The sequence below is a fragment of the Marmota marmota genome, unplaced genomic scaffold (assembly GCF_001458135.2).
Source record: "Marmota marmota marmota unplaced genomic scaffold, marMar, whole genome shotgun sequence".
Taxonomy (NCBI): Eukaryota; Metazoa; Chordata; class Mammalia; order Rodentia; family Sciuridae; genus Marmota; species Marmota marmota.
Window position 1 is genome coordinate 4,319,363 of NW_026000051.1, and position 20,142 is coordinate 4,339,504.

At 60.2% G+C, this 20,142-nt stretch overlaps 1 protein-coding gene across 1 annotated transcript; it reads left to right on the forward strand.

Moving 5' to 3' along the window:
* Positions 1 to 2,777: 2,777 nt before the first annotated feature.
* On the forward strand, positions 2,778 to 19,993 carry Niban2 (niban apoptosis regulator 2). Its single transcript, XM_015497558.1, has 13 exons — positions 2,778 to 3,008; positions 6,500 to 6,628; positions 8,234 to 8,339; positions 9,499 to 9,666; positions 13,980 to 14,095; positions 14,741 to 14,845; positions 14,929 to 15,091; positions 16,247 to 16,434; positions 16,772 to 16,927; positions 17,231 to 17,347; positions 17,452 to 17,559; positions 17,637 to 17,748; positions 18,073 to 19,993. Exons 1-13 carry the CDS (start codon positions 2,793 to 2,795, stop codon positions 18,663 to 18,665), a joined length of 2,277 nt encoding a protein of 758 aa, XP_015353044.1. The 5' UTR covers positions 2,778 to 2,792; the 3' UTR covers positions 18,666 to 19,993.
* The last annotated feature ends 149 nt before the right edge of the window (positions 19,994 to 20,142 follow it).

The following is a 20,142-nucleotide window of genomic DNA, read 5'->3' on the forward strand; positions in this document are numbered from 1 at the left end:
CTTTGTACCAGGCACGTGGCAGTTCCTTCCCAGCCGGCTGAGGACATCTCTCAAGAATGTGCTCAGGGCTGCCTGTGCCAAGAAGCCAGCCCGTGGCCCTGTTCTCCGCCATCTTCCCTCCCAGCTGCCCCTGGGCTGCCAGGCTTATGCGGAGCATACCAAGTTCCCAGGCACAGCTGGGCCTCCGTCCTCTCTGCCTGGAACCCCTGGCGGATGCTGCCACCGCCCTCACCTGGCACTTCTAGCCCTCACCCTTCCCCGGCCGGCGCACCCCACCCCACCCAGGGGCCCCGAGTTCCAGGAGTGCTGGGCGTGGGGAACCCCACTGTCCCACTTGTTTGGCTCTGGAATTTCAGGTTGTGGGTTTATCTGAATTTGGATCCGGCGCTACCCAGCGCCTGAGTTTGGGGAGCAAGAAATGCCTGTGGTGGCAGCTGGGGGTGGGGTCATGGCTGCTGCGTTTCCTTTGGGGTACGGCCCATCGCTGTGCCTCCCGCTCTGCCCGGGCCTCTGCCTCTCCCACGCCGCCCGCTCTGGACCTGGCCCTCATCTCCCGGGCGCCCAGCCTGGCGGATTGAGAATGGATTTCGCCCTTGGCCCTCCCGCCCTGCCCGGCCCCTCTGCCAGGTGCTTTTATGCCTGTTGGCAGTACCAGCCCGACCCAGCGACCCAAAGCTCAGCCTCCACTCGGCCTCTGGCTCCCTCCCCGGGGGCGCTGGCCACAGCATCTTCCCGGTTCTCACTCCCTCCGGGCTCCTGGGCGTCCTCTCTGCCCCGCGGCCCTGCCTGACCCGGGCCTTGGACGCCCCTCGATGAGCGGGCCTGCTCCTGGCGCACTTGCCCCCGTGTCCCTCCACTGTCCAGGCCTTCTGAACGGAGCCGCTCCCCCTTGGACCCTGCAGCCCGCGGCTGGGAGCCGTCGTGGGCTGGGCAGACCTGAGCCGGTCCTCTCCAGCTCCCTCCTGGCCTGAGGTTGAGGCCAGATTCCAGACATCCAGGAATTGAAGTCCTGTCTGGGGGTGGATGCCCCAGGGCCAGGCTGGGCCTCCCAGGGCCATGGCCAAGGGCCCTTGAGATCCACAGGCCCAAGGTTTCTGGGGGTCAGCAGAGCCCAGGCGGAGACCACTGGGTCCAGGAGCCTCCTCACCTCTTAATGGGGACAGTGATGGTGCTGGCTCTCCAGGGTCCTCATGTTCCTTTGGGATCATGTGTCGAGAACTGGCTTGTCCCCAGGGTTGACACTCAGGGGCAGCTGCAGGGGATGGTGACCGTGAGGGTCCATGCTGGTCTCTTCACCACCTCGACTCATTTTCTCCCGCCCCTCCCCCGCTTCGTCTTCTTCCAGAACAATTCCGTGGCCTCCGAGAGAGTTCTGATTGTTTATGGTTTTTAAAAAAATCGGCATCAAAGCAAATTCCTCATTTGTTCCCCCCACCCCGCCTCCTCCCAGCAATGGGGTGCGCAGGCAGGCGGGGTCCGGGAGGGGTGGCGGGCTGAGCTGCTCCATGCTGGGGAGAGCTGCGGGGCGAGGCGTCCTTCAGAAAGCCAGAGACCCTGAGCCCTCCTTCCTCCCTGGCCTCAGCCCCTGATGGGTCCCCAGACTCCTCTGTAAAGAGGTTACGGGGCCTTCCTCACAGCCTGGGGATTAAGTGAAGTGCTGACCCAGCCTGGTGTCCTGGCCCCTCGGAGACTGGCCTCATGACAGGCAGGGTCCTGCCAGCTCCTTCTCCTTTGAGAAAGGAGCAGGTCTTTGGAGCATGGAATCCAAGTCCATCAGAGGTAACAGGGCCTGTCCGTCCCCGAGTCCAGCGCTCCCGGTGTGGAGGGGAAATTGAGGCCTGGGAGGGAAGCTGCGTGGAAGGCCGGACTCGGGCCGCGGCTTCTCGGGGCCAGGAACCCTCCCCTCGGCGCGCGCAGCCCTGCCTGGGCCTCAGTCTCCCGCATCTGGAGGGAGGACGTCCCGCTGGGCCGAGAGCAGGGCTGCTGAGAGCCAGGCCCACGGTGGAGGTCCCAGGACCCACCCTCTGCCTGAACTGCTTCAGCAGAAGAGAGAAGCAAATGGCCAGCAAAGGCAGACAGACCGCTACGGGGAAGATTGTTTTAGGTTTATTTTCTATTTTTAAAGGAATCATGATTATAAAATAACTCAAATGCTGTTAAAATGACAACCTCCCACCTCCTGCACCCAGAGTGATCCTTCCCCCCACGAGTTCTCGGGACTGAACCTAGGGAAGCTGTATCACTGAGCTACACCCCCATCCCTTTTTATTTTTTGAGACAGGGTCTCACTAAATTGCTGAGGCTGGCCTCGCACTTGAGATCCTCCTGCCCTGGACTCCTTTTTAACGAGACACCATTCAACGTGTGATTCTGTGACTTGCCTTCTCTTCTAGGCAGCCTGTGCCGCCTTCCCCGTCCCCCGTCCGTGGTCTCCATGTAGATCTCCGCCTCTTGGTCCTGTGTGGACGCTCTGCTTGCTGCACAACCTCTGGCTTCTGCCTTGCCTCGGTGCAGGTGCCTCTGGACTGCCCCGCAGGCGTAAGCGAGGGATGCAGCACCCTCCACATTGCGCACACGGCCGCCGGCAGCTCTCCAGCTTCTGGGCTTCCCTGCTGGTCTGACGGGACCTTGTGGTTTTGCTTGGTTGGCATTTGGTCTCTGGTGAAGCCGGGCGTCTTTTCAGGGGCCTGTGCGTTGCGGTTTTCCGAGTGGCCGCTCCCCATATTCCGTTCCAGAAGGTTCTCCCTTCCCCCAGGCGGCCACCTTGCACAGCCAGCACGCGGCTGGCCGGGATGCCCTGCAGAAGGAGCGAGGCCTGCACGAGCTTGGGGCTGGGTGCCCACAGCAGCTTATGCCGTGTTTGTTCCTCTCCTTCAGAGAAAACCGGGAGGATCCTGACGGAGTTCCTGCGTTTCTATGAGGACCAGTATGGCGTGGCGCTCTTCAACAGCATGCGCCACGAGATCGAGGGCACTGGGCTGCCGCAGGCACAGCTGCTCTGGCGCAAGGTGAGAGGCGCGGAGGGGACCTGTTGTCCTGACGGCGTCTCAGGGCCCCTGGTTCCCCAGGGACTCCCGCTGCCCACGCCCTTCATGGTGGGAGCTGGGCCCGAGTCTTGATAGCAGATCCAAAGCCAGCTGCCCTCGAGGAGCCTCCGTTTACCGCTCTATCCGGGGGATGAGACACCTCTTCCCAGGGCAGCTGTGGCTGCAGCAGGGAAGGTGCTCGGGAGAGTTGGCTGGTGCCATCATTGTCACCTGCCTCGTGACTGTACCCATCAGCAGCAGGATTACATTTTCCCAGGAAATATCTGTCAGATTAGAAGGTGCCCGGCTCCATCCTGGGGGTCAGTGTGGGTTGGCGGAGGCACCCAAAGCCTCTGGGGAATGGACTCTGGCCGCCCTGGTGAGGGGCTAGAGGCAGGAATGGGGAAGGGATTCAGGATGTGGGTCGGGATCTGGGTTCCCGGCTGGAAGCTGCTGACACTTGGGAGAGAAGCCAGCTGTCACTCCCTTGGGGATGGTGTAGGGATCCCTCTGTCAACCCAGGAAGTCCTATTTGATGGCATTGCATGTCCCAGGGATGGGATCAGTCCCTTTCAGTGACCTCTACTCTTTGCCCCCTGGTTGGCCAGGCTGGTGGCACAGGGAGGGTGACGAGCAGGAAGTGGCATGGCTCTGTAGTAACTACTTAACCTCTGGTTGATGCTGCAGGGCAACCACTGGCTTCCCTCTGGGAGATTGGATTGGCTAAGCTGATGCCATGGAAGTGAGGTGCCCACCAGGTCAGCCAGGTGGCTCCTGAGCCCTCAGTGCTCAGGATGACTCCCCAGGATGGGAGGTAGGCTCAGAGCCTGCTTCAGACTCCTGGCACAGGCCCTTTCTGCTCATGCCCAGTGGGCAGTGGGCAGAAAGGGCAGGACTGTGTTGGGGTCCCCCAGAGCATCATGTGCCTTGCTTTTGGACCCAGAAAAGGCTGTGTCTTCCCCTTGTGTCATGGCAACTTCAGGACCCCATGACAGCAGGGAGCAGAGGTGTCCAGATGTGGCCTGGCTTGGGTGTCTGGCAGGTGGCACCTGTGTGGCAGGAAAGGAGTCCAGCCTAGGTGAGCAGGGCCAGAGCTGCTCCCCCTTCTAGAATGAAAGGTCCCAGGCAGCCCAGGTTCTAGTAATGCAAGAAAAGTGGGGGCCATCCTCGGTGAGGCCTATCTTGCCTTTCACATCCACAGGGGTGCTCACCGCAGGGAAACAGTGACTGAGGCCAGCCCCGAGTGGGGAGTGCATTTTGTCAGGCACCAACCCATCACAATGCAAAGTCCTGATCACAATAAGAGATACTGTTCTTTTTTGTTTTGTTTTTGTGGTGCTGGGATTGAACCCCTGGCCTCAGGCAAGCACTCTACCTCCAGTCCAGAAAAAATAGTATTAATACTCAGAATAATAATAGTGATTGTTTTTATTAGAAACAATCAGTGATGATTAAACATAAAATGAAGGGCTGGGGCTGGGGCTCAGTGGCAGAGCGCTTGCCTAGATTGCATGGGGCACTGGGTTGGATCCTCAGCACCACATAAAAATAAATAAATAAATAAATAAAATAAAGGTATTGCATCCATCTACAACTTAAATTTAAAAGAAAATGAGAATAGTGATAATAATTAAAGCAGCAATAAGATAAAATGAAGACAGTGGTTATTCTGTGCTGGACACAGTTCATTCAGTCCCCCCACAGGGCTCTGAGGGGATATGTGTCCAGCTTCTCCAATGGGTGACCGGGCGGGGCGGGGAGCCTTGGCTCTCTGATGCTTTGCAGAGTCTTGCCTGGGTTGTTGTTTCTGTCCCCCTTCCCACAGGCCTCCCCTCCAAACACAGCTTTGCCATTTGAAAGTCTTCAAAATAAAACCCACACCCGCAGCCAGGCAGCCATTGTGTGTGGCCCGGGCTCTGGGGTGGGCGTGGCAGTGGGGTGCCCAGTCTGACTACCTGGCCCAGCTGCCTCTGCACAGCTGGGACCACCCTGTCCTAGGTCTGGGGGCTCACAGACCAAAGAGGCCTGGCCAGGATGGGCAGGCAGGGGTCTTCCAGGGTGGTAGGACAACTCTGGCTGCTTTTTCTGGAAAAGACGGTGGGAGGGCTGGTTCCAGTGGTCTAAATATAGACGGCTGTGCTGCAGCTCTGACTCGCGCCAGCCCACGGGGCTGGGGGGCGGCAGGGGGGCAGTTTTTTTTATTTTTTTCCTGTAAATATTTTCAGCCAGGGTAGGAAGCGTGGCGGCTCCTATTGTTGGAGCACAATGGCCTTCCTTTCCAGGAGTGTCGTTCCAGTGGAGCTGGGGAGAAGGAGCATGCAGGGCCCTGGGCGGGGGCAGGAGGCAGGGCCTGCACTTCCGTTGCAGGGGCTTCGATGGTTGTTTTTCTTATAGAGGGAACTGCGTGTGTCACGGAACAAGCAGAATTTACTGAGAGACAGCACTAGACCACCCTGAGTCCCCCTTGTTCCATCATGGCTTCTTGGCTCTTTTCTAGAAGCTTCCTGGTACTTGTCTGTTCAGGAAGTGGGTGCTTGGATGGCCATAGCTTTAGCTTGGGTTCCCGCCCCTGGTCCAAGGACCCTCTTCAGAGAGCCAAGGTCCCACCCCCAAGTCAGTCCATGGAACTGGGAGACCATCACATGGACCCTGACTCCTCCTGATAGTGGCTGCCAGGTGCCACTGTCCTCATGTTACAGATGAGGAAAGGGAGGCTTTGTAGGAGGTCTGGGCAGTCTGCAGGCCACACAGGTCACTGGCCAAACATTAAGCATGTGCAGCCTGGTGCTGTGGCCCATGCCTGTAATCGCAGTGACTCAGGAGGCAGGAGGATAGAAAGTTCGAGACCAGCAACTTAGTGAGACCCTCTCTCTCAAAAAAAGTGAGAGTGGCTGGAGATGTAGCTCAGTAGTAGACCACCCCTGGGTTCAATCCCCAGCCCCAAGAGCACACACCGAACACACCCAGACTGAGATCCCCTCTATTCCTACCCACATTCAGGGGGGCTGTGTGGTCAGCTTCAGAACTGGGGAGGCTCTCTGGATACACCTTGTTCAAGGTTTTGTAGTTCTGAGGGGAACCGAGGCCCAGAGTCTGCAGAAACTTGCTTGGACACTGGGGCCTTTGAGGTTCTCGCTTGTAGACATATCCCCTCCAGCTGGTGTGACTGCCCTGCGCCAAGGTGGCAGTGGTGGGTGGCTGGGGCAGGCAGCCTGCTTCTCAGACCCAGTCCCTGTTGGCTGTGTCTGCCCTGGGTCCGAGTCCCTGTGCCACCACTGCCCTGCCTGGCCCCCAGAAGAGCCCCTTCACTTCCCTGAGCCTGGCTCTTCTGCCAAGTGGGTGAGACGCAGGTCCCTCAAGAGGCCTGGGTGAGGCTGGGTGGGAGCAGAGGGTGCCCTCAAGGCATGAGAGCCTAGGAGACCCCATTCCCTTGCAGGCCGAGGGTCTCACTTCCTGCCCCTTCCTGCCTACAGGTGCCACTGGAGGAGCGCATCATCTTCTCGGGGAACCTCTTCCAGTACCAGGAGGACAACAAGAAGTGGCGGAACCGCTTCAGCCTTGTGCCCCACAACTATGGGCTGGTGCTGTATGAGAACAAAGTGGTGAGGGGCGGCCCCCAGGCCCCCGGCCCTCACCCCTGCCATCTTCCCACACTGTGGTCTAGGCCAAAGCAAGATCTTGGTGCCTTCCCCGCCTCTTCCAACCTCCTTCTCCCCTGGTTTACTCCCCCCCCCCCCATTACTGGGGATGGAACCCAGGAACTTGGACATGCTAGGCAAGTGCTCTACCACCGAGCTGCACCCCAGCCCCTTTTGCTCCCCTGGGTTCCTTCTCTGAGTGGCATTTCATTCTGTGTCTAGGTGCCCAGCTCATAAAGCTGTCAGGAGCCTCCTCCTCACATTCCTGATCCCTCCTTTGCCAAGGCCTGTGCCCGGCCCTCCGCCCACCTTGGCTTCCCTCCTGGCTGGGTTCCTGCCTCCCCCTGGTTCCTTCCTCCATCCTTGCTCTTCAACAGCCCCTGGAAGCTGTTTTCCTTGCCCCCTGCCTGGCTGCCCTCTGGGCAAGGCACCCCTTCTCCTTCCATGACTCCCCGCTGTCCTGCTGTGCTAGGAAATGTCGGAGAGGAGTGGGAGCTGATCTTGCCTTATCTACTTTGGGTCCTCGGGGAAGCCCCAATGGGTTGAGCCATAGACCTGATTTCATCCACCAAATATTTCTCGCGAGTAGCCCAAGGGATTGCCTGGCTTTCCTGACTCAGGGCAGGTCCATTTTCAAGTAATGTAAACAGGAGCAGCCTCGAGTCCCAGGTTAGTGGTTCTCGAGCGTTGCCATGCATCGGAATCAACTTGGGGGCTTGTTTAAAAAGGTTACTAGGCCTACCCCCAGAGTTTGATTCAGGTCTGAGGTAGAGTCAAAAAACTGCCTTTCTAACAAGTTTTAGGGTGGTGTTGAAGATCTGGGACCAGGCTGCCAATCACTGCCATGAAGGCTCTGAGCTGCTCTCAGGAAGTGTTTTGAATAGTGCCACCTCGTGGCAGGGAGCAGCCCAGCAGCCCAGCTGTATGAGCTATTACATCAAAATTTCCCCCCTACTGGATGAGGAGAGCTGTGTCCTGACCCATTTCTCCTCCAAACGAGACCTGTGTGGTGCTTAGAACCCAGGAAGTTGTGGGTGGAGGGAGACAGTTCATGGTAATGCTCAAAGATCCCAGGTTTTAGAGGCCGGTACCCTCGCTCATATCTGCCACTTCCTGCCTGTGGTAATTTGTGAGGAATCCACCTATTGGATTATGAGCATTTCTGTGAAATGAAGCGTGCACTGCCCCTGGGACACTGCCCAGTATGTAACAGACAGCTAGTGGAGCTGTTGGTAAGAGAAGAGGCAGTGGCAGTAGTAACGATAGTAGCTACCACCTCGACAAAGCTCACTGAGCCCTGGTCTAGGGGCCAGGCGCTTGCTCAACAATTTGTGTGGACTCTGTCACCCCATTCTCCTCCAGCTCTGAGGTAGGAGCCTGGCGCTAGGCTGTGGTTGCCATTCTAGCTGTCTCTAGTCACCAGGGTGGTCACACTCTTCTCATCCCTCTCTCCCCACTTCTGGTCTTACTTCTCCTCCTCCCTGCCTTGGAGCCAGAGTTGGAGATGGGATTTGGGCTTGGCCACACACCCTTAGCACTCAGGGACCATATCTCTTGTTTTCTCCCCAGGCCTATGAGCGGCAGGTCCCACCCCGAGCCGTCATCAACAGTGCAGGCTACAAAATCCTCACCTCCGTGGACCAGTACCTAGAGCTTGTTGGCAACTCATTACCAGGTAAATAGGCCCCTCCAAACCCCAGCCACGCTGCCCTGCACAGACCTCAGGAGTTGGCCAGGGGAGGGGGTGGCCCTGAGACGCTTACTCCAGGCTCCACATTTTCAGAGAAGCCAGTTGGGCCTAGAGCTGCCCTCAGAGGCCAAGCACAGCGGAGCCTGCAAAGGAGAAGCCTGGTAGGCCTGAGAAGTGTTCCCTGAGGCCACACTGGGGGATGGACCTGGACCATGGTGGGCCCTCACCTGAGTCCTGCCATGCCTGAGCCCTGTACTTCACAGCTGAGGAGTGGGGGTCTTGCTCTCTGCCCTTCCCAAGGACCTCTTGAGTCCTTGAGAGTCTCCAGGGAGAAGAGGAGTGCAACCCTGCCTTGTAAACTGTCACATCAGTGCTGTGTGTGAGGGGCGCTGTGCCAGGAAGTCCACTTCCACTCACCCTGGGAGGCTTGCCTGAAGGCTCATGTGAACATCACCTGCTGTTCAGACCTTCCTGGGCACCAAGGGGCTGGGGGACACATTATGCCCCCAGCTGGGATTTGGGACTAGTGCCCCCATGGTGGTTGAGGCTTGGCTGGAGTCTAGTTCCTGGACACCAGGCCTGACACTGGCTGCTGGCTGGATCAGCACAGGTGGCTACCTCCCGACTCCAACCGTCAGCTCCCTCAACATCTATGAAATATGGTGCTGAGAGGACGGATCTTAGGGTGTGGCACCCTGAGCAGTGCTGTGTATACCAGGCCACAGAACTGTTATTGTCATATTAACCACAGGGGCGGGTCACAGCCCAGGGCCGGTGATCTCCTGGATCTCAAATATCCATGTGGATCAGAAGAGAAGAATTCCTTTTTATTTATTCTGTTCCCCGCCCTGCGGCCTCCCTCCCCTCTGGGACATTTAAACTACACCTTGGCCTCTGTAGCTGAAATTTGAAGGGAAATCCAAGAAGATAATGCTTGGCCTTGAACCTGAGGGCTCTGACCTGTTCACACAGAATTTAGAACCTTACCCAGGAGGGAGGCAGATACAGTTTACCTCCACTACCCTGATTCATTTAGCCGGGCTGTGGAGGACAGAAAGAGGGCTGCTGCCTCCCTACTGACCTGCTGTCCTGTGACCCAGGGAAACTGCAGAGGGCATCTGCTTAGCAGGTTCTGTCTCCACAGGCACCACTTCGAAATCGGGCAATGCCCCCATCCTCAAGTGTCCCACACAGTTCCCACTCATCCTCTGGCATCCTTATGCACGTCACTACTACTTCTGCATGATGACAGAAGCTGAGCAGGACAAGTGGCAGGCTGTGATGCAGGACTGTGTCCGGCACTGCAACAATGGTGAGATGGGCAGTGCTTGTTTATGTGCTGAGTGGCGACACCTGGTGGCTGAGTGTGGTGTGGCATCCCAGCTCTATGTGCCATCCCAATTTTCCTTCTGGGATTGTAAGAAAATGTTTTGATTATTGCTCTTCATCTTCCTTGATGAAAACACTTCTGTGTTGTTCCCTCATGTGGGGGACATGAAAAAAAAATTAGGAGATTGTTCATACAGGTGTGATTGCTGAGTCCTCAGACCCTGGATCACAAAATCACATCCTGATTCTACCACTTTCTAGCAATATGACCTTAGGCGAATGACTTCCCTCTTGGATCCTCTATAAAATGGAAGTGATAATCCCTCATGTGTCTTAGGGGGTTTTTAGGGATTCACAGTGAGAGTCCACCCTGCTTGGTTAAGATTTTTCTTATTACATCATCTCCCTCCTGACCACCAACATGCAAGATGATCCAGGCACACCACTTCCTCCCTGTCTGTAAACTTGTGTGGGGACCCTTCCAGCTCATTTATTGACACTTGTGTCTACTCTGAGGATGCAGCAAGGGAGTGAGGCGTGTTGCCTGGTATCGTGTTCCTGCTGGCTGTCTGGAGGGGGAGACAGATGTTAAACAGATGAGCCACCAGGGTGATGAGTCAGCTGTGTTGGGTGCTGGGGGTGGGGGGAGCCACCAGGGAGCCTTGTGCATGGATTGGGGGAGGTGCTGGCCCTGAGACTTGGGGGGTGTCAATCAGGGCAGCCTCCATCGTGGCAATGATGGCTGAGACTGAATAGTCACAGGGTTGGAGGGGCAGCACGGAGGGAGACAGAGCAGGAGCTGAACAGAGGAGGAACTCCCAGGCCCTGAACTTGGGGGAACCTGAAGTGGACTGAAGTGGGCGCTCTGGGTTCAAGTCTGGAAGGGCCCTGTAGGGCTCTTGTGTGAGTGTGTGTGTGTGAGTGTGTGAGTGTGTGTTAGTACCGGGGATTGAATCGAGGGGCACTTTACTGAGTCCTAGTCCTTTATATCTTTTATTTTGAGACAGGGTCTCCCTAAGTTGCCCAGGCTGGCCTTGGGCAACTTGCCACCCTCCTGCTTCAGCTTCCTGAGTTGCTGGGATTATAGGCCTCTACCACTGCTCCTGGCTGGCCTTATAGGGCTCAAAGGAATTAAATCAAAATGTTCCCCAGTACCAAGAAAGTCTAGGATTGTCTCTCATGGTGGGGTGGGGGGTCAAGTGCCTCTATGGGAGGAACCCTGTCCTGGACCCTGAACTTCCTGGTGATCTTGCCCCAGGAAAGCAGAGGGAGAATGCTGCACTTCCCCTGCCCTGGGCACAGCTCTGTGCCCTGGAAGGGACTGTGTGGGCCCCTGGGTGGAACCTATCACACCCGCCCCCTTCAGAACCGCCTCTGCCCGCCTGGATGCAGCCAGGCCAACTCCTGCCACCTGGGCTGGGCCCTGCCCTGCTGCCACAAAGGGCCTCCTGTTCCCAGGTCCCTGGGGCCGTGGCTCTGGCCCAGACTCTGGCTGCCTGGCCTGGGACAGCCTCCCCCTCCCCCAGCCCTGGGCCAGCGCTGTCCTCTCCAGGGCTTTTGGCTGACCTAGTCTGTTTGGGTGGGTGACCCCAGGCCACGTGGTGGAAGGGGTAGGGACCCAACCTTGGGGGAGAGCCACCATTCAGTCCCCAGGTGTACAGTAGGGGTGATAAGGCTCAGAGGAGAGTGGGTGAGCTGGTTCTGGCAGCTCTTGGCCGGGAGCCTGGCAGGGAGCACTCAGCCGGAGGCCTGCAGAGCCCGGTGGGCCTGGCATGCCTTGGGCAGGAGGGGGGGCCAGGGAAGGAGGGGCAGCCTGACAAGGGTGGCCTGGCTGGGCTGGCCCCCTCACCCCAGGGCGAGAACTGCAGGCAGGTTCCAGACACGGTTCTTTGCTCCACCCTGAGGACTGTGAGAAAGTTCTCTGCTTCTTCCCTCTTGGAGGCAGGGCTGGAATTTGTGGAGTCTGGAACTGCTCCCTCCTGGGGCTGCCAGGAAGTGGGGGGTGGTGGGGAAGTAGGCCAAGCTGGGTGGCCGCCAGCTCGTCCTAGGGCCCCCCCTCACATCCTGCATTCCTGGAGCAGCGGGGGGTGGGGGTGGGGGGGTGGCAGGAGGCGCTGGGGCACTGGCTGTGGAGTCCTCTGTGAGCCCTGAGTGCAGAGGTCAGGCCTCTTCCTGTCTGAGGTCTCCCTCCTGCTCCTCCTGCTGCCCAGGGCTGAGGAATGCAGTTTCCCTTCTCCAGAGGCTTCTGGTTCCGCCCTTACCAGGGGGTAGTGGGCTCCAGCCTGTTCTGCCGTCCCGCTGTGTGCCTGAGGCAGTCTTGGTGTCTTCCCTCTGGGTGAGGACAGCTTCCCACTGGTCTTGAGGGTTAATGAGCTGGTGTGCTGGCGTCTCCGGGCCTGGTCTCTTACTTTCCCAGGGCTGCCATAACCAAATTGCCAAGATGGGGCTGGCATGGAAATGCCATTTTCTCCCAGCTCTGGAGGCCGAACATCTGGGTCAGGGTGTCAGCGGAGTTGTCCCTCTGGGCACATATTTTTTGGTTCTGTTTTGTTTTTCATGTATTTTTGCTGGGTTCCAGGGCTTGGCATATGCCAGGCGAGCGCTCTGCCACTGAGCTACGCCCCCACCCCTTTTTAGTTTATTTTGAGACAGGGTCTTACTAAGTTGCTGAGGCTGGCCCTAAGCTCCTGGGCTCACGTGATTTTCCTACCTCAGTCTCCCAAGTAGCTGGGACGGTGACAGGCACACACACCACTGTGCCAAGCCATGGTTTTCTTGTTTTAAGAAACTTCCCCTTGTTAAGGATCAGCCTTTGGGTGGGGTCTCACCCTAATCCTCCAATTTAGCATCTCTGTAGGGCCCTGGTCCAACACAGGGCTCTGAGGCCCTGAGGGCTAGGGCTTTAATATATGATCTTGTTTGGGGGACACACAGGAAGAGCCAGGAGAGGTGACCCCCCAAGCTTGTCAAACTCAGGTGCGGGCTGTGTGGAACAGAGGGAGTGCCCAGAGTCAGCGGCTCCTGTTTGGCTGGCCAGGGCCTGAGGGCCTCACGGAGCCTCCCTCCTGCTCCCTGCCCCTTCTTCACCCATTCCCCCCTGGGAAGCCACCCAGCAGGACCTCATGCAGCTCGACCTCATGTGGAGAGGCTGCTCTGCACTGCCCGATTTTCCAGGCAAAGCCAGTCTCTAGGGTGCAGCCCCTACCCCTGGGGGTCAGCTGGAACAACCCTGCCCTGCTCCCAGCATGCCCTCCTGATGTGGGTCCCTTCTGCTCAGCGGGGAGGGGCTGGGCCTGGGTTTCCCGGTGCCCAGCTTCATCCAGCTCCACCCCTGGGTCCCGAGGCTGGTCCCAAGGTGTGGGCAGAGCAGGGTCCTCCCCACAGCAGAGCGGGGCTTTTTCTCCGTGGGGGTGACTAACCCTGTAGTCACTGCCGTGGGCACTGGGTTCTGAGCCACAGGCTGCCTTTTCCCCTTCTCTGGGCTCTGGGGACATTGTGGTCAAAGGCACGTGGCCAGGGGAGACCGCCCTGCGTGGCTCCGTGCATTCTAACCACATTCGTCCACGGTCAGATTTTGTAACTTCCTGCTGCCAGGCTTCTCCACAGGCAGCGGTGTCCTGTGGAGGCCCCGACCGGCCCCCTCGGCTCTCACAGCTTGAGCCTGTCCCCACACTGACCCAGGGAGTCCCCAGTGGGTATGTGAGGCCAGGTCAGGGTCACCGTTCCCATTGTTCAGAAGAGGAAACCGAGGCCCCTCTGGGTTGGGTGACCTAGAGAGAGCCTCAGCCAGCCCCTTGTCTGTCTGTCTGTCAGGCTGTTGGCCCGGGCTGCTCTCCTTCCTTTAGGGGTCGTCGGTGGCTGCCCTCATGTTGGGCCGCAGGGTCGAGTATTTGGGACGGGTTGTGTGGCCTGCCCAGCTGGAACTGTCCACTATCCAGGGCTGCGGGGAAGCATGCAGAGCCCGTCCAGCCGAAGGAGAGGAACGCGGCTACAGACCCTGGAACCGCTCTGGGTGGCTCCCCTGGGAGAGGGTGGCTCCTAGTCCTGCCTCTCCTGTCCTGGTGATGCTGAGCCGGTGGCTTGACCTCAGAGCCAGCCCGACTTTTTCTGTGACATAGACCTAGTGGCCGGGGCCTTGGGGATGAGGTTGCAGGGGCACCACTGGGCTGCTTGTCCTGTCATGACAGCTGCTGCCAGGGTGTCACGTGTCCCTCATGACACATGTGCCATGTTGGGGGGGGGGGTCTGGTCAGTTCTGGTGGAGACCACTGGTGACCTCTGTCCTCCTCTGGGCAGGGATCCCGGAGGACTCCAAGGTGGAGGGCCCTGCGTTCACGGATGCCATCCGCATGTACCGCCAGTCGAAGGAGCTGTATGGCACCTGGGAGATGCTGTGTGGGAACGAGGTGCAGGTGAAGACAGAGGGCCTGTGGAAGTCACCCTGGGGCCAGGAGGGTGGGGCTGGAGCAGAGAGGGGGGCTCTGGGGACTGTAGGTTCAGAAAGAGACGCAGCTCAGAGTTGGACAAGTGGGGGCCGGTGAAGTGGGGGTATTGTTGTTTTATTTTTTTGAGACAAGTTCTCACAAGTTGCCCTGGCTGGCCTTGAACTCGCGATTCTCCTGCCTCAGCCTCCCAAATAGCTGGGATTACAGGTGTGCGCCACCGCGCCTGGCTGGGATACTTGTTATCTACTGATCACCTCCGTGGACTTGGTGTTGGGGTACAGCTGTGAGCAGGAAGGATGCAGCCCCAGCCCTCGGGAGAAACTGGCATTCCACACACCCACGCACACACTAGCATGTTCAGGCAAAACGGGAAGGGAGAGCAGTATTCAAGGTGGGGAGCAGCATGTGCAAAGGCCCAGAGGTGGGACCCCTGATCCTGAGGACCCTGCAGGGCACCCTGCAGACAGGTCCAACCAGTGGGGACGATGCTCAGGAGCTAGGGCAGTTGGTGGCATGGAGCAAAGCCAAGCCAGAGGCAGGGGCTGGAGTGGCCGAGAGGAAGCTGTGGCTGGGTGCTCCAGCCCTGCCCCGCCTTCTGCCTCTTGGTCCCAGATCCTGAGCAACCTGGTCATGGAGGAGCTGGGCCCCGAGCTGAAGGCAGAGCTCTCCCCGCGGCTGAGGGGAAAGCCCCAGGAGCGGCAGCGGCAGTGGATCCAGGTGGGTGGCCGGGACCCTGAGGCGGGGTGGGGACAGCAGCTGGCCTGTGCCCCCGGCCGGCGCTGACGCCCCCTGTGCCACAGATCTCCGACGCCGTGTACCGCATGGTGTACGAGCAGGCGGAGGCGCACTTCCAGGGCGTGCTGTCCAAGCTGCAGCTGGCCCGGCCGGCCATGGAGGCTGTCATCCGCACCGACATGGACCAGATCATCACCTCCAAGGAGCACCTGGCCAGCAAGATCCGAGGTGGGCAGCCGGCCGTGCCGCGGCCACAGCCCGAAGGTGCTTGACCTCGGGCCTCCCCCGCCGACCACGGCTTCCTTCCTGCTGCAGGATCCTGCGTCGCTCATGGATCGTCTGTGGCCCCTCCAGTCCCTCCAAGTCGTCATTTGGGGCAGTTATTTCTGTGAACCCAGGTCCTGAAGGCCGAGGGTTTTTTGTTTTTTTACCGTTTTTTTTTTTTGGTACCGGGATTGAGCCCAGGGCTGCTTAGCCACTGAGCCACGTCCCTGGCCCTTTTTTGTATTTTATTTAGAAACAGGGTCGCTGAGACGCTAGGGCCGTCCAGAGCCCTCAGGGCCTAGACTGAGCTGCTGGGGTCCAGGCGTGCGCCACGTGCCTGGCAAAGGTTGGGATTTTCGTGCAGCCTTCGTCACCCTGGCTGACCCGGGTTTCTGTCCTGGCCCGTCAGCCGGTGTGGCTTCGCCTCTGTGACATTTACTCTCCAGAGCAGTTCAAGCTCCTCTCTGTCCCCAGGTGGGAGTCTGTTCCTGTCTGTCCCCAGCACGTCCACTGAGCGCTGTCAGTTCCCTTCAGGTCACCCTCCCCAGCTGCATTCGCAAGGTGCTGGATGAGACACCCAGAGTTGACATTAGCCAGCCGGGGGTGGTACCAAGTCTCCCCTGGGTGAAGACGCTCGGTCAGAGCGCCCTGGAGAGCCCTCGTCCCTGGGCCAGGCTGTGCTGCTGTCCGGGGCAGGTTGCCGGCTTTCTTTCTTTCTGATAAACCCAGATGCTTCCCAAATTTGGGTGTCGACTTTGCACAGGGCCACGCTGCTCTGTGCCCCTCCGGGTAGTATGTGTGCCCAGGAGCACTTGTTCTGTTTTTCTAGAGTCACCAGATTCCCCAAGATGGCCCTTCCCCTCTGCTGCAGTAGGCGAAGACCACCCGGGGCGCCGAGTCAGCGCTGCCGGCTCTCATCCCCGAGGCCTCCTGTCCTCGCGGCCTCACTGCGTGGCCTTTTCCCTTATCAGCTCCTTGGCTGGAGCCCTGGAGCTTGTGGGCGCCACTAGTGGTTTTCTGTAAAGAGAACGCCCCTGGCTTCCGGGTTCAGGGACAGCTGGAGGCGCTCGAGTGTCCCCAGGGCCGGAGCCTCTGCTGACCAGCTCCCTGTGCCCGCAGCCTTCATCCTCCCCAAGGCCGAGGTGTGTGTCCGGAACCACGTCCAGCCCTACATCCCGTCCATACTGGAGGCCCTGATGGTGCCCACCAGCCAGGGCTTCACTGAGGTGCGCGACGTCTTCTTCAAGGAGGTCACCGACATGAACCTGAACGTCATCAACGAGGGCGGCATCGACAAGCTGGGCGAGGTGAGGCCTGGCTCTCCCAGGGGCTGGCCATGTGGCCCGGCGCGGGCTGCCCTCCTCTCAGGCTCAGTCTCTAGACACCGAGCCGCTGGAGACCAGGGGCGGGCCACCAGGACAAAGTTGTCACAGGTCCTGGTGGGGGCCAGCAGTTAGAGAGGGACACTGACCCCTGGCGGCAGCTCCTAAAGCAGGATGCGGCTGAAGCCGGGAAGGCCCCGCAGCTCCAGGTGTGAGCCACGCCAGAGCCAGATCCTCACCCTCCGCGCTGGCCACCTCGGCCGGCCCCAGGGCTCTGAGGCTGTTCCTGGCCCCGGGTCCCACACGCCCCGCCTCCCTGCAGTACATGGAGAAGCTGTCCCAGCTGGCCTACCACCCCCTGAAGATGCAGAGCTGCTACGAGAAGATGGAGCCGCTGCGGCTGGACGGGCTGCAGCAGCGTTTCGACGTGTCCAGCACCTCCGTGTTCAAGCAGAGAGCCCAGATCCACATGCGAGAGGTGGGCCCCCGGCTGCTGCCCCCAGCCCGGCCTGCACCCTGCCCACCGCCGCTCCCTCCGCCTCTCCTCTCGGTCAGAGTGTCCTCCTGTGCTTGTGCCTCGGCGCCAGTCAGCTGGCTCCCCTTCCTCCGGGCAGCCCTCCTCGCTCCCCTCCCTCCCCCTGCTTCCTGCTCTCAGGGCAGGGACTGGCCCCAGGGCCCGACTCCGTGGCAGGGGCAGGACCATCCCAGTCAGCGGGCGGGCAGGCCCAGAGCTGGCAGGCCCGGGCAGGAAGGGGCTGAGGTCACTCTGGTGTGCCCGCAGCAAATGGACAACGCGGTGTACACCTTCGAGACCCTCCTGCACCAGGAGCTGGGGAAGGGGCCCACCAAGGAGGAGCTGTGCAAGTCCATCCAGAGGATCCTGGAGCGCGTGCTCAAGGTGAGCGCGCTGCTGCCCTGGGGGGCGCCCTGATGGCCGCGGGGACTGCCTCCACCGGGCTGGCGGAGCCTCCCACCCAGAGCGCCCCCCACTCCTCCCTGCAGAAATACGACTACGACAGCAGCTCGGTGCGGAAGAGGTTCTTCCGGGAGGCGCTGCTGCAGGTCACCATCCCCTTCCTGCTCAAGAAGCTGGCACCCACCTGCAAGTCGGTGAGTCCCCGCCCAGCCTCGCCCGCCCCTTGCCCCTTGGCCGTCCTGACCCGTCGTCTCTGCCCACCCGCCCGCAGGAGCTGCCACGCTTCCAGGAGCTGATCTTCGAGGACTTCGCCAGGTTCATCCTGGTGGAGAACACGTACGAGGAGGTGGTGCTGCAGACGGTCGTGAAGGACATCCTGCAGGGTGAGCCCGGGCTCGACACTAGGTGCAGGGAAAGGCTTGAGCCCCCGCCCTGGGTGGGCCCGCCCACTGGTAGCTGTGTGGCTCCAGGAGGGTAGCGCTTCCTCTCTGGGCCTCACGTGTCCCCTCTGGACCTCGGCTCTGCTGGGAGGGTCAGGGAAGGGACATGGTGGTTGCCAGCCAGGGTCCCAGCTCTGCTACTTCAGCCACCAGTGAGGCCTGGACTGAGTCACATCCCAGTCACAGACCCTGACAGAGGCTGAAGCCGGTCCCCTGTGGGCACGGGTCCCTGTGCTGAGCGTCTGTCGCTCCCCTTGTGTCCCCTAGCTGTGAAGGAGGCCGCGGTGCAGCGGAAGCACAACCTGTACCGGGACAGCATGGTCATGCACAACAGTGACCCCAACCTGCACCTGCTGGCCGAGGGCGCGCCCATCGACTGGGGGGAGGAGTACGGCGACAGTGGTGGTGACAGGGGCGAGGGCAGCTGCAGCCCTGGCTCCCCGGAAGCAGCCACGCTCTCGGAAAAGCGACGGCGTGCCAAGCAGGTGATGTCTGTGGTCCAGGACGAGGACACAGGGCTGCCTTTCCAGGCTGGCTCTGAGCCGCCGTCACCTGCGTCCCCGGACAGTGTCACCGAGGTCCGTAGCCTGCTGTCCCAGGGTCTGCGAGCTGAGAGCCCTCCACCAGAAAGTTCCCTGCTCAATGGAGACCCTGCCCAGGAGAGTCCCCAGCCCACGGCGGCTCCCAGGGCCTCCTCGCCACCCGTCTCCCCTGCTCAGCATCTCCCACCTGGAAAGGCTGTGGACCTTGAGCCCCCCAAGCCCAGTGACCAGGAAACAGGGGAGCAGGTGTCCAGCCCCAGCGGCTGCCCCCGCATCCGCACCACCGAGGACAGTCTGGGGATGCAGACGGAGTTCTAGGCTGCTTGCCCCTTCTGCTGGACACGGCACCCGGCCCCTCCCTCTGAGGCGCTGGGGAGGGCACCCCATCTGTGCCCTGTGGTGGAGGCGGGGCAGGGTGGCGTGGCACCGTGGGGTGGGGCCCCCCTGAGTCACTTTTCTGGGTTCAGTCCCTTCTCCCTGCCTTCTCCCTGCGGGCTGATCTCAGACGCAAGTTCTGGTTTCGAGGATTTCTTCTGTGCTGGGGGCTGGACACTCTGGGAGCCCCTCCGCCCGCCCTCCTGCTCTTGCCGTCCTCCTGGGGAGAGGGAGACTGAGCGTCGGGTGCTGCGCCAGGGAGCCTGGGAAGCTGGTGAATGGCCCCGCATGGCACCTGGCCTGTGGCACTGGGTGTCGGGGGGAGGCGGAGCACTGAGGCCCTGCCTCTTGTCCTGTCCCCTCCTCAGCCTCCCTGCCGGGTCCCAGAGGCTAGTCCCAGGGTGGATGCAGACCTGGCCGCTGGCTGCACTGAGGGAGGCGGAGGGGGCTCCTCAGGCCTGAGCAGGCGAGGGTGCTGGAGGAGGGGGAGGTGTCGGGGCTTCTCAGGGGAGAGGGGCTAGGGCCTGGGTGGAGGAGAAAGGCCTAGAATGTGCTGGTCTGTGGAGGGGAAGTGTCCCGAGGGGAGGAAGTAGGTGGCCTCTGGAAGAGGTTACAGTCACCTGAGCAAGAAGCCGAGATGGCAGAGTGAGGGCTGCTGCAGCCAGAGTGGGGGGCTCTGTAGCTCCCCATCCCTCCCAGGCCTTCCTGCTCCCCTGTGTCCCCACTCACTCAGAGGCAGGGCTCAGGGGCTGGATTGTGCCCACCGGAGCTGGAAGGGGCTCCCCAGGGACAGAGGGAGGGCTCCCGAGAACCCCCAGGATCTGGAGTCATCTGAGCTTGGCCTCATCCTAATCTCCAGGCCTCTCCCCCAGTGTCCCTGTGACTCACTGTGGGCTTAGCCGCTGTCCCTTCCATCTATTCCTGGTGTGAGGGGCAAGTCCCTCCCCAGGGTCTCCCCTGTCACTGTGAGGGGAGGGTGGCTGGGGCAGGAACTATCTCTGCCGTGTCCCTGGGTGGTCGTGTGTCCCCAGGCCTGCAGCCTCCATGCCCTGGACGTACTTCCCAGGGCAGGGGCCTTAGACCCCCAGGATGGCGCTCACAGGTGCTCAGGGACCCCCAGTCCCCAGCTCTAATCTTGGTCACGTCACTAACCTCTTCCGATCTCTCCTCTAGTGCCTTGGGGGTTTCGATCATTGTTCCCAGATATGGTATCAAAGATCCTATGCAAACTGTTATAAGCTTCGCTAATCAATAAACGCTTTATTTAAAGCCACTTCCCTGTGTGTTGCTGGTGCGGGGCGTGGGAGGGGGGACCTGGCTCCAGGGCCTGTGTCTAGGAGTCTCCTTGGGGCTGGGGCTGGGGCTGGGGCTCTGTGTCTCGGCTTCTGGGCTCGTCACTTCACCGAGTAGCAGCAGGTCT

Bases quoted from the DNA above. Each gene is read 5' to 3' on its own strand.
- Niban2 (XM_015497558.1), top strand. From the start codon at position 2,793: ATGCCCTGCAGAAGGAGCGAGGCCTGCACGAGCTTGGGGCTGGGTGCC. The intron at 3,009-6,499 runs GTGAGAGGCGCG...TCCTGCCTACAG, and splicing joins CACAGCTGCTCTGGCGCAAG to GTGCCACTGGAGGAGCGCAT. The intron at 6,629-8,233 runs GTGAGGGGCGGC...TTTTCTCCCCAG, and splicing joins TGCTGTATGAGAACAAAGTG to GCCTATGAGCGGCAGGTCCC.